The 13,050-nt window shown below is 38.9% G+C and overlaps 1 protein-coding gene across 1 annotated transcript in view; it reads left to right on the top strand.

Moving 5' to 3' along the window:
- The first annotated feature begins 5,666 nt into the window (after nucleotides 1-5,666).
- Mcc (MCC regulator of WNT signaling pathway) overlaps nucleotides 5,667-13,050 on the top strand; it is a 39,720-nt gene continuing 32,336 nt past the window's right edge. Inside the window, exon 1 of the mRNA XM_032895014.1 lies at nucleotides 5,667-6,342. Coding sequence (XP_032750905.1) covers nucleotides 6,072-6,342 — 271 coding nt within the window. The 5' untranslated portion in view covers nucleotides 5,667-6,071. The remainder of the gene's footprint in view (nucleotides 6,343-13,050) is intronic.

Here is a 13,050-nt window from a genome sequence, read left to right on the forward strand (position 1 = left end):
ATAGATCTACCTTTTGAACTGCTTTGATTAAAACAGGGCTTCTGAAGCCTGAATAGAACTGGGCTTCCCAACAGGTGCCAAGTGTAATAAGCAGGCCACAGGCAATAGGATGAGGATTTCTGTGGACAGATCGTTGCTCTTGGTGAGCAATCCAGTTCAACTGATTAGACTTTCTTTTTCCTGGAGCACTTCCTGTTTTATTATAAATACCTTAATCATGAAACAGGGTCATTGAGAAAACCTACAATCAATAATTGTGGAGAGATTATAATAATGGCTTCTGTTCAGTGGGAGGTTAATATGCACCAGACACCATGGTAAGTGCTTAGCATGCTGTTTCTCATTTACCTCAGAACAAAGCTGTTAAATAGATTATTATTACCCTCATTGTAAAAATACTTGACATACAGCGTTTTGGCTACCCAGAAAAGATTGATGTCACAATCTCCCTCTGAACCTCTGAAATCTAGATTATCTAAAGGGCTAAATTCAAGATTAGCTTTTAAGGATTACTTTTTTAAATTATTGCCTAAAAATCTAAGAAGGAAATCCTTATTCTAGAAAATAAAATATGCAACCAAAGAATATCTGGAACTTTCCTTTACAGCTTTATTCTACATTTGTGACCCTGACCATTCTCATATCTTGGATGAATCCAGACACATATCAGGCAGGAAGTATAGAGAAAGACAAGAATAGAACAGGCACATGAAAGATTTTTTTAGAACATTATTTCAATGTAGAACACAAAATCTCAAGAAAGCAGTTACATTGGCTGTTGTGAGCTAGAAGAATTTATTCTGAAGCATACATCTTAAAATGACTTGGAGTGGCTTTTCTCGGGGTAGATAAGTCTTGATGAACACCTGCTAATATCACTTATTTGGGGCCAGACAAAAGGGTTACTCCTGCTGTGGTGTTTTCTCATATACATGGAGGAAGCACAAGAAGTAAGTCTCACTGTACAAGCATAATAAGTTCACTAGCACGGCAGCAAACACTCAAGCAAGGTATCAAACCTGAATTAAGGGGGGGGGCAGAGCACACAGGCATACTTGCCTTCGAGGCTTAAGCAAGGCTGTATCTGTATACCCTATATGCCACCTTCAAATGGGAAATTCAGAGTAATAATCTACCGTGCCGACATTCACATACATAATTATTCATCAATCTGTCTGCCTTACAAACACATATTGTATATGCACTGTGGCATGTATACTATACAGAATGATACATGTAAACACATACAAACTAATCAAAGTAAAATGCATAGCTGTGTATAAAAAATATTTAAGAACATGTGATGCCATGTGGAAGCAGGGTGATCTGCTAAGAAAGCTAGCAACATAAACATGGCAAAAACTGATGAGATCGTAGAAACTGTCTTAGGAAAACACAGTAAATAGTAAAGTACTGTCGGGGAATGAAAGAGTAAATGAGTGATTGTTTCTATAGTTTTGATTATGTGTATGTGTGTGAGTATGTGCACACGAGTGACTGTGGCAACTGAAGGTGTCAGATACCCCTGCAGCTGGAGTTACAAGTTGCCATGAACTGCCTAGTGTGAGCAATGGGAACTGAACTCAGATCCTCCTTAGAGTAGCTCATGTTCTTAAGCACAGAGACATCCCTTCAGCACCAACCACATTCTTATTTAAGTGGGTGTAGGAAATCAGATTAAAACAAGAGCTAATTGACAAGAGAAAAGCATGAAACTTTCATTACTTTTACATTTGCATTGGGGGGGGTCTTTACAGGAAAGTAAAGTTCAAAGACATTTCCAGAGTATGGTGTGTTTATGCCTTTTAGACAAAACAAAACAAAACAAAAACAAACAAAAAATCTTGAGAAGGGATGTCAGGCTAGAGGGATATCCTGGCTACCAGAGTAAACTCTAGAGCAGTGTTTCTCAGACTATGGGTTGCGAACAACTCTTTTACAGAGGTCCCATAACAGATACCCTGCATATCCAGTATTTACATTATGATTCATAACTATAGCAAAATTACAGTTATGAAGTAGTCACAGAATAATTTTACAGCTGAGGGACACCACAACCTGAGAAACTGTATTTAAGGGTCACAGCATTAGGAAGGCTGAGGACCACTGTTCTAAAGTGTTAATAAGGTACTCGTTAGGGGTAGAGTTAGGTATGGAAGGCAGTGGTAAGCGAGGGTTATTCATGTCTGCTGCAGTCCAGATTAACAGTCCCTGGTGGCCCAGGTTCTTTCTCAGCTTTGTTATAGGAAAGAAATCCATTCCAAAACGAAGTGTGTAATTTGCGCACCCACACACACACATACACACACAGGCACGCAGGGAAACATATGCCAGTGGGCTTTTTATGAGGTTGCACTTCCTCGGGGGATTTCAACTTGAGATAATCTGCACATTTGGGATATTTTGAGATGATACAAACAGTGACAAGAGAAAAGCATGAAACTTTCATTACTTTTACATTTGCATGGGGGGGGCTTTACAGGAGAGTAAAGTTCAAAGACATTTCAGTGACAAGTTCAACTGAGATTTGATGGTGTTTAGACAGTAGAAACTTGGGAAAGGGAATAGGGCAAGGAGAAACAAAGAGTGAGGTAGAATAGATTCGAAAGAGATTAAAATGTACATAGATAGGGCTAGGGGCCTCAAGGGCTTGGAGAAGTCATGGTGGCACTGACCGGAAGATGGGAGATTGACCAAGGGATGGCCTGGGAGAGAAAAGGTGGCAAATATCAATCAGCAAACATCATATTGGTCAGGTCTTCAAGACAATTGTACTCTTAGAGGTATAGTGAGATGAAGGATGTATTTGTTCCTAAGGAGTGGTTTCAAATATCTTTCAACTCTTTCAATATAGTTCAATATATCTTTCAATATAGTTCATTGACTTTGTGTGACTTATAGTTGGAGTATTATTAGGAAGATGTTTCCCAAAAAATATTGCTAGAAAGAAAAATGTCTTCCAAGGTCAAGGATCAAACTGACATCTGTCAGATAAATGTTCTTGGTGAGCATAGTGTTTCTGGTTGTCCTTTAAAAATTATTTTTTCTTCTTTAAAAAAAAAAAATGAAAGACTCAGCTAGGAGTTGGTGGCGCATGTCTTTAATCCCAGCACTCTGGAGGCAGAGGCAGGAGGATCTCTGATTTTGAGGCCAGCCTCATCTGCAGATTGAGTTTCAGGACAGCTAAGGTTACTCAGAGAAACTGTCTCAAATATTAAAAACAGAAGAACAAATAAAAGACAAAAACAGCACCCAAAAAGTAAGACTACAGACTAGTCATAATTTTCCAGTGACCACCACCCTTCATATCTTGGGTCCAAACACTTCATACTTTCTCATTACATCCAGATATGAAAGGTGTCTGGGATTTTGATGCCTGCTTTGAATCTTAGAGATAACTAATTAGGGATGGGAAGTGGAAAATCAAAAAAATGCAGAGGTAAGTAAAAATCAAGAATAAGTAACATTTTGCAGAATTACCAAGCTGAGCACAGGCCCAGGAAACTGGAAAGCAAGATTGTCAAAAACTTCATTGTTTTTACAGCCCAGATAGTTATTGACAAACAGAAAGACAAAACTGTCTTTTTTTTTTTTTATCTTTATTAACTTGAGTATTTCTTATTTACATTTTGATTGTTATTCCCTTTCCAGTTTCTGGGCCAACGTCCCCCTAATCCCTCCTCCTCCCCTTCTATATGGGCTTCCCCTCCCCATACTCCCCCATTACCACCCTCCCCCCAACAATCACGTTCACTGGGGGTTCAGTCTTGGCAGGACCAAGGGCTTCCCCTTCCACTGGTGCTCTTACTAGGCTATTCATTGCTACCTATGAGGTTGGAGCCCAGGGTCAGTCCATGTATAGTCTTTGGGTAGTAGCTTAGTCCCTAGAAGCTCTAGTTGGTTGGCATTGCTGTTCATATGGGCTCTCGAGCCCCTTCAAGCTCTTCCAGTCCTTTCTAAGATTCCTGAGGGTCCCGTTCTCAGTTCAGTGGTTTGCTGCTGGCATTCACCTATGTATTTGCTGTATTCTGGCTGTGTCTCTCAGGAGAGATCTACATCTGGTTCCTGTCAGCCTGTACTTCTTTGCTTCATCCATCTTATCTAGTTTGGTGGTTGTATATCTATGGGCCACATGTGGGGCAGGCTCTGAATGGGTATTCCTTCTGCCTCTGTTCTAAACTTTGCCTCCCTATTCCCTCCCAAGGGTATTCTTGTTCCCCTTTTGAAGATGGAGTGAAGCATTCACATTTTGGTCATCCTTCTTGAGTTTCATGTGTTCTGTGCATCTAGGGTAATTCAAGCGTTTGGGCTAATTGCCACTTATCAATTAGTGCATGCCATGTGTGTTTTTCTGTGTTTGGGTTACCTCACTCAGGATCATATTTTCCAGTTCCATCCATTTGCCTATGAATTTCATAAAGTCATTGTTTTGATAGCTGAGTAGTATTCCATTGTGTAGATGTACCACCTTTTCTGTATCCATTCCTCTGTTGAAGAACATCTAGGTTCTTTCCAGCTTCTGCCTATTATAAGTAAGGTTGCTATGAACATAGTGGAGCATGTGTCTGTGTTATATGTTGGGGCATATTTGGGTATATGCCCAAGAGAGGTATAGCTGGGTCCTCAGGTAGTTCAATGTCCAATTTTCTGAGGAACCTCCAGACTGATTTCCAGAATGGTTGTACCAGTTTGCAATTCCACCAACAATGGAGGAGTGTTCTTCTTTCTCCACATCGTTGCCAGCATTTGCTGTCACATGAGTTTTTGATCTTAGTCATTCTGACTGGTGTGAGGTGCAATCTCAGGGTTGTTTTGATTTGCATTTCCCTTATGACTAAAGATGTTTAACATTTCTTTAAGTGTTTCTTGGCCATTCGGCATTTCTCAGCTGTGAATTCTTTGTTTAGCTCTGAACCCCATTTTTAATAAGGTTATTTGTCTCCCTGCAGTCTAACTTCATGAGTTCAATGTATATTTTGGATATAAGCCCTCTATCAATTGTAGGATTGGTAAAGATCTTTCCCCAAACTGTTGGTTGCCATTTTGTCCTAACAACAGTGTCCTTTGTCTTACAGAAACTTTGCAGTTTTATGAGATCCCATTTTTTGATTCTTGATCTTAGAGCATAAGCCATTGGTGTTTTGTTCAGGAAATTTTCTCCAGTGCCCATGTGTTCAAGATTCTTCCCCACTTTTTCTTCTATTAGTTTGAGTGTATCTGGATTGATGTGGAGGTCCTTGATCCACTTGGACTTAAGCTTTGTACGTGGTGTTAAGAATGGATCAATCTGCATTCTTCTACATGCTGACCTCCAGTTGAACCAGCACCATTTGCTGAAAATGCTATCTTTTTTCAATTGGATGGTTTTGGCTCCTTTGTCAAAAATCAAGTGACCATAGGTGTGTGGGTTCATTTCTGAATCTTCAATTCTATTCCACTGGTCTATCTGTCTGTGTCCGTACCAATACCATGCAGTTTTTATCACTATTGCTCTCTAATGGTGCTTGAGTTCAGGGATAGTGATTCGCCCAGAAGACCTTTTATTGTTGAGGATAGTTTTAGCTATCCTGGGTTTTTGTTAAGGAACTGTCTTTTTTATATTCCAATTACTGCCTTTGAGAGTCATGGTGCTGCACTGTACAGAAAGAAAGAAATTTTAAGGTCTTTAATTTGAAAGGAATGAAGATAGCAAGTTCAGAAGGATAGGAAGAAAAAAGAACAAAGGGGTACCAGTACTGTCACCCTTCTAAATGGCAAATATTTTTGTCTAGAAAACCCAGATGAAACAGATTTTTGCTTGTTTTGGTGGAGACAGGGTCTCAATACGTAGCTCCTACTGGCTTGGAACTGGATATGTAGATCAGATTGGAGTTGAACTCAGAGATCCACCTGCCTCTGTCTTTCCAGTGTCAGGATTAAAGATGTGAGCCCAAACACTCAGTCACATGACTTTGTACACTACCGATTTTCTGGAAGCAATGGGAAAGTTTAAAATCAGTATACTATAGCAAGTGCATTTAAGAAACAGTTTTGTTTTGTTTTCACTCCTGACTCTTCCTAGCCCTTCTGACATGGCCTCCTGTGTTCACTCCCACAGGAATGACTTGCTAATGGTCTGCCGACAGGTGAATATGGAAGAGTCAGTGGCTGAGATCATGAGCCAACTGGGCACAGATGAGAAAGGGAAGATTTCCTTCCAAGACTTCACAAGGTGCCACACGCAGCTTGTTAGAGAGATTAGGAAGGAGGAAGTAGACCTGTTCATGAAGTCAGACAAGTCCGGTAAAAAGAAGCTGAGGGAAAGAATCACTTCCTGGCCTACGAGAAGTGACAACAGTCTGGGTAGGTATGGCCAAGTGTCAGTATGATCATGCCCCTTTGTCCCTGCAACATTATATCCAAGTGGTTGCCCCTGTCCCCTTGTGCTCATCTGAGACTTCCCTCCTGGTGACAGCTTATCTCCATTGGCTTTTTGCTTCCTAGCTTTTTTGTCTTTCAGATCAATTCTCACATTTTCCAGCTATAATAGTCCTTTTAAATTCAAATCTCTGGAGAACCATGTGTGATGCCAAAGGTCTGTAATCCCAGCACTGAGGGGCAGAGGCAGGGAGATTGTGAGTTTGAGTCCAGTCTAGATGATACAGCAAGACCAAGAGAGGGGGTGGGAGGGATAGACAATGCAAAAGCTTGGGAAAGACTAACTTTATCAGTAGTCCTAGGATCTGCTTAGTATAGAGTTAGTTAAAATCCATCTACTTTTTAATAGATAATTTCCTTCTTTTGCGGATGTTATAATTTCTTCTGGTACAAGACAAGCCATTAAAAAGGAAGTTATTAACAATTTTGATAATAACAACACCGGTGATAAAAAAGTGACATTTCTTACACATTCTTTAGAGTACTCAAGTATAGGTATATCTTTTAAATTTTATTTAATTTTATTTTATGTGCATTGGTGTGAAGGGATCAGATACTATGGAACTGGAGTTACAGACAGTTATAAGCTGCCATGTGGTTCTGGGAATTGAACTGCAGGTCCTTTGAAAGAGCAGCCAGCACTCTTAACCACTGAGACATCTTGCCAGACCCATCTATTATGTTTTTTTTTTTTTAATGTTTGAAATCTTACACTATTGAAAAGCAAAAAGATGCCTTAAAAAGTAGATGGAACAAAGGGGCAAGGAAAACATAAGTATTCTACATATATTTTGTTTTTAGATCAGGTTGGTCTTGAACTGCCTGAATGCTTCAGTTAAAAGTATGTACCACCATGCCTAGCCCTTCAGGGATTTTTTTAAACCTGGAAACTCTCTCCTAGATCATTTCTCAGTTTTATGCTTTCAAGTCAAAGAAAAATGGTCAGTTCACGTTGATTTTCCATCAGTTGTTTCATAGGAAGTTTTGTAGGTGCCACACCACACAGATGGGTGTGGGAGAGGATACCTAGACCAATGTTCCTGACAATGTGTCATGGCAACTTTTGATTTTTGTGTTTGATTGTTTGTTTTTCAACTTGACCAAAGCTAGTAATCTGATATGAGAAACCTCAGTTAGGGAAAATCCCTCCATCAGATTGCCAATAAGCTCCTCTGTGGGGAATTTTTTTGATTAATGATTGATGTGGGAGGGTCTACCTCACTGGTGACAGTGCCATGCATGGGCATCTGGTCCTGGACTATATAAGAAAGCAAACTGAGCAAGCCATGGGGAAGCAAGACAATAGGCCTCTGCTTCAGCTTCTGCTACAGGTTCCTGTCTTGAGTCCCTGCTGTGAATTCCTTTCATGATGGACTGAATGTAAACTCTAACATCAAAGAGGCCCTTTCCTCCCCAAATTGCTTTTGGTCATAGTCTTTATTATAGCAATAGAAAACATACTAGGGCACAGTGGAGTCATTAGAGCATTATTATTGAGTCACTGAAACAATAAAAATGTCATATTCCTGCCAGGCCTTACTACCAATATGGATTGCTCTGTAGCTCCAAAGGCTATTACAGTAATGTATGTGCTCTCAGCAAAATTTGTATACATGTTTTATTTTGAAATATTTTTCTTAACATTAAAGTAATATATGTTCATTGTAGAAAATTATGTTGGGAAAGGTAAACAATATAAAATAAAAGTCATTTTAACATCACCATATAGGAATAATAAACAGTGATACATTTGGTATGTTGGCTTCTGAAGTCTTTCGTGGTTTCTGTTTCTCCATCTTTGTCTGTCTCTGTCTGTCTGTCTTTCTGTCTGTCTTTCATTGTCTCTTGCACTGTCTTCTTGGCTATGTCTCTCTGCGTGTGGTTTGTTTGTTTATTTATTCTGCTTATTTTTCTTCTTTCCTTCCTTCTATCCTTCCTTCCTTCCTTCCTTCTTCCCTCCCACTTATTGGGTAGTGAGGACTGATCCCAGAGCTTTTGTTTGGTATCTTAAAGCTTTTCCCTTCACTTCTTCATAGTTTTATATATAATATTTGAAGACACAGTGTACAATGATTGCCTAACATAAAATGACACTGAATAAATATTAAATGAAGGAATGAAATTATTTCATTCTGCCTAGCTTGCTTGCTTGCTTTCTTTCTTTCTTTCTTTCTTTCTTTCTTTCTTTCTTTCCTTCTTTCTCTTTCTTTTCAGAACACAGATTTCTTGTATAAATACAAGTGCGTGTTTACACACTCTAAATGTATGTGTTGTGGGAGTTAAACCATGAAATATCTCAATAGTTTAATGCTATAGAGTCATTAAAACAATGGGCAAATGCATTTTCAATATGGATGTGACTGTTGCAAGGCCTTTTTGTTTGGTTCTGTTCTATTTTCTAAGACAGAATCTCACCGTGTAGCCTTGGCTCACCTAGAACTCACTATGTATACCAGGCTGGCTTTAAACATACAGTAATCCTCCTGACTCTGCCTGCCCAGTGCTGGGGTTATGGGTGTATACCACCACAGCAAACTAACATTTTTCTAATTTTTATGTAATTGAAGCTTATACAAATCCTAAAAGGGAATTTCGAAAAAAATTGATGGTAACATCACATTGGTTTAATCCCACAAAATTGCCTCAACAGAGAAAAGGCTGAAAAATAATTGTCTTTCAGCTTTTGATATAAATTCATGCTCTTGAAAGAGAAGAAGTGAGTGAAAAGAGATAATTACAACACATATCATGAATTGAGAAAAACAAAACAAATAATTAAACAAACCAGACAGAAGCTGTGAAACCCCCTACCAGTTTATTCTGGTCCTTGATGCTTCAGTCTGAGTGTGAATCTTTTTGTCACTTGTAGTGCCAACATAACACTCTACAAATCACTTCAACTCTCTGTGTCTCTACTTTCTCAAGTGTAGAATAGGGACAAATATTATTTGCAGAGAATGAGTTAGTACACAGGTACAACTAGCAATGGCCAGTTCATACTGAGAACTGAGTGCAAGCATATTGGGCCATTGTGCATTACTTTTGATGAAATACTGAGACAAGACAGCTTTATAAAGAAAGTTTATTTAGATCACAGTTCTTAAGGTTTGAGTGCCTGCATCTGGGAATGTTCTTAGGTGTTTTCATTTGGCCTCATGGTTATAAACATGTGCATTTTAGTGCCAGTGATTTGTATATATATTTCCATGGGGTCTAGAATAAGTTAAAAGTCATATGTATTCCTGCATCACTCATAAACATCCCAACCTGAATGCAATTAAATATAATAACTTCATTTCCTTCTATATGCTTTCTCTAAAGCCCATTCCTCCCAAAGCTATCATGATTTGGGAAATATTCAAGTCTAAGAAATGTCCCTGTCTACTTCTTTTCTCAAGCTTAAAAGTCCCATTGATGACTCTGACTCCTCCTGTCTTTTTAGTTTTTATTTTTATCATTTTATATGTATAAGTGTTTTACATGCATGTACATCTGTACACCACATGTGTGTCTGGTGCCCAGAGAGATGGTGACTCTTCATGTGGATGCTGGGAATCAAACCTGGATCCTTTGTAAGAACCACACATTCTCTTGATCACTGTGCCAACTTTCCAGCCATCCACTGAGTCTTTTGCCAAGTAGACCCAGAACTTTGCTCTCCTGCACCATGTTGTCTAAATGACTACTATATCTGTAGGTGCCTATAAAGATAACTTAAAGTGCATTTCTACTTCTTTCCTACTCCCAACATTGTGTTCTCTGCTCTGAAGTCATGTTTGTCTTTTAACTCTGTGAAAACATGTTAAGACTAGGTCCATGTCTTTAATATTCTGCATGCTCCTTATCTCCACAAATCCAAAGTCTGGCCCATGCTTACTATTCTGAGTTGATCTCGGTGACTTACACTGTATATTCTGCTCTGGCTTTCCTGCTATTATTCCAATTCAGCAAATTCAGCCAGCTCCTCTGATTTAAAACTATGTTTTCTGCAACCTTCTCATAGTAGGATTGGTTTTTTCCCTGTTACTCAGATTCAACTTACTGATAGGCTCTCAGGACAGCCTTTCTCAAGCTAAAGCTCCCTCCCTTCATTTACATTTTCAAGCTTTCTTGCCCACTAATTGCATATCACATGGCCTTCCCTGACACTACAGTATGGATCTACCCCCTTCGCCCCCATACAAGAAAGCTTCTATGAGAGTACTGATGGCCTTTACTTTCTCTTTTGCTCCAACACTCCAGCATTGTAGCATTTAGTAATGGTTGTCCATGTAATAGTATCTAGAATTCTTTAGGAGGCAAACCTCTGGGTGTGTCTATGGAAGACTTTCTACAAGGCTGAATGTGGTTAGAACCATCCCATGACTTGGAGATCTGCTCTGAATAAAAAAGATAAAATGAGCTGAGACCACAGCATTCATCTCTCTCGCTGCCTGACTGCAGAGGCTGTCATGCCTCAAATTCCTGCCAGGATAGGCTGCATCCTCAAGTTGTGAGCCAAAAGTAAACCCTGCTTTCCTTAATTTTTTTTTTTAGGTACTTTGTCACAACAATAAGAAAAGGAACTAGTAAGGCATTTAGAAGAGTTCCTGACTTTTGGGAGATGTTTGATGAGGAGATGATAAATGAATGTGTGTGGACTACATCGTGAGCATGGACCTTTAGGGATGCACAGAAGTGCAGTGCAAAGTTTCAGACATTAACAAATTAACAGTTTAATTGCAGAGGAAAGAATAGCATGAGAAATTCAATTACAGAGCTGCAACTTGAACTCAGTCTCCTACACATTCTAGGCAAGTACTGCTGAGCTATGTCAGTCCTGGCAGTGACACTCAGATTACAAAATATGAGACACTGCACTTATATAGTCTGTAACCAGAGTTGAAAATACTGTGAACATGAACTTTAAGAAAATGTAGGGATTTTACCTGTGGCTATAAAATGTAGGGATTTTTCTCTAAGATAGAGAAAAATAAAAAGAATGTCGAGCTGTCATGAGAAAAGCCTAAAAAACCTTGAGTTTTATGATTAACTGTCAGAGAAACATTATTGTTGGCTCTGACATTTCACAGCACATGCATAGCAGGGAGTCGAGTTGGCAGAAAAAGAACTGTCAAAACATTACATGCTCAACTTGGAAGAGGGATTTCAATAGATTCATTTATCCCAAGTGTTTCCTGTGGAATGGTTATTTCAAGGGAAGATCATAAATATTGTGAGAAGAAAGGATTCCTTTGTCAAAGAATCTGAAAAGTTTGGGTTAAAGCAGATTAATAGGGTTTTTTTTCTGCAAGATGTTCCAGAATGTTTTTAATGCGCTAATGCTTCTTGGGACTCTCCTGGAGAGGAATAAAATACATCACAGTTCCCTTGCTTAATTGACCATAGATCTTTACTCACAGAGCATTCTTGGCTCGAATATAGTTTGGGGGAAAAAATAGTGAACCAGCACAACTAGGAATTACTACATTTTCATATTCATTTAAAGTCATCGTAAAAGTAATATCTTTACCAACAGACATCAGCTGTATAGTTTGGTAATTAAAGCCATGGCAATAACAAATGGTTAAATTTACTAATATTTACTGTGTGCACTAGATGACTTTTAGGCAATTGACTTGTATTATGTGCTTGAAAGATACCAGGTCATCACTGAGTTCCTATTTGACTCAGGGTAGGTGCCTAATTATTCTGATTTTCATTTTACTTCCTTAAGTCTAAAGTTAGAGTATAAACTTTTATATTATAGTATGGTTGGGAAGATCTAATAAGCTACCACCTGTGAAGCACCTATGCAGCACTTACTGATAGTAGGCTTTCAATAAGTGATAGTTCCCATAATGATTATCACTGTACTGACAAGTTAATAGTAGGCTCCTTCTCCCTTAGAGGAGGAAAGAGGCTCTAAGCCAAGCAAAGTGTGAAGAACATTGAAATGTTGAAAGAGATGATTCTTTGGGTCCCTAGCAACTTCAGTTTAAGAGTGGCAACTCATGTAGCTCAAGGTATCAGTGAGCTCACCAGGTCACAGAGAGTAAACTTTTGATCCTCCTACTTTTGCCCATGAATGTTGGTGTAATAAGTGTGTCTTGCCATCCCCAGTTCCAAGTAATTCTAACATAAGACTTTAGATAACCAGGATACAAGTTAAAATGAGCACTATTGTCTGGTCAAATTAGAAGGATCGTTCCAAGAAATTGCAAGCACATGGTCTCCAGGGTCTTGAAGAAAGATAGGAAGTCAACTCATGTTAGCACACACCCATTTATTCATCAGCCAAGTGACTACTCTGCTATATGAAAACAACTGAGTGTTCCGTAACTGCTTGGATTTCTTCTCCTTAGTATACAGTTACAGGCTGTAGAACCTTCTAGGGAAGAACTGAAGAAAGGCTGAAAGTAAAAATCTTAGGTATTTTAGGAAAGTCCCTCAGAGGAATCCCTTTATTCAAGGGGTTCAGGATTTGAAAACTGGCTCAAGCCTGGACATTGTTTCACAGACTAAGATTCTTATCATGACAATTCAAGGGAGCCTTTAAGAATTTATTTATGAAAATTTCTGCTTACAGAGATCAAACAAAAACTTAGTAGGCTTCTTGACTATTTCATTCCTGAAAAGATCATGAGTGGTTAA

The sequence above is a fragment of the Rattus rattus genome, chromosome 2 (genome assembly GCF_011064425.1).
Source record: "Rattus rattus isolate New Zealand chromosome 2, Rrattus_CSIRO_v1, whole genome shotgun sequence".
NCBI classification, from domain to species: domain Eukaryota; kingdom Metazoa; phylum Chordata; class Mammalia; order Rodentia; family Muridae; genus Rattus; species Rattus rattus.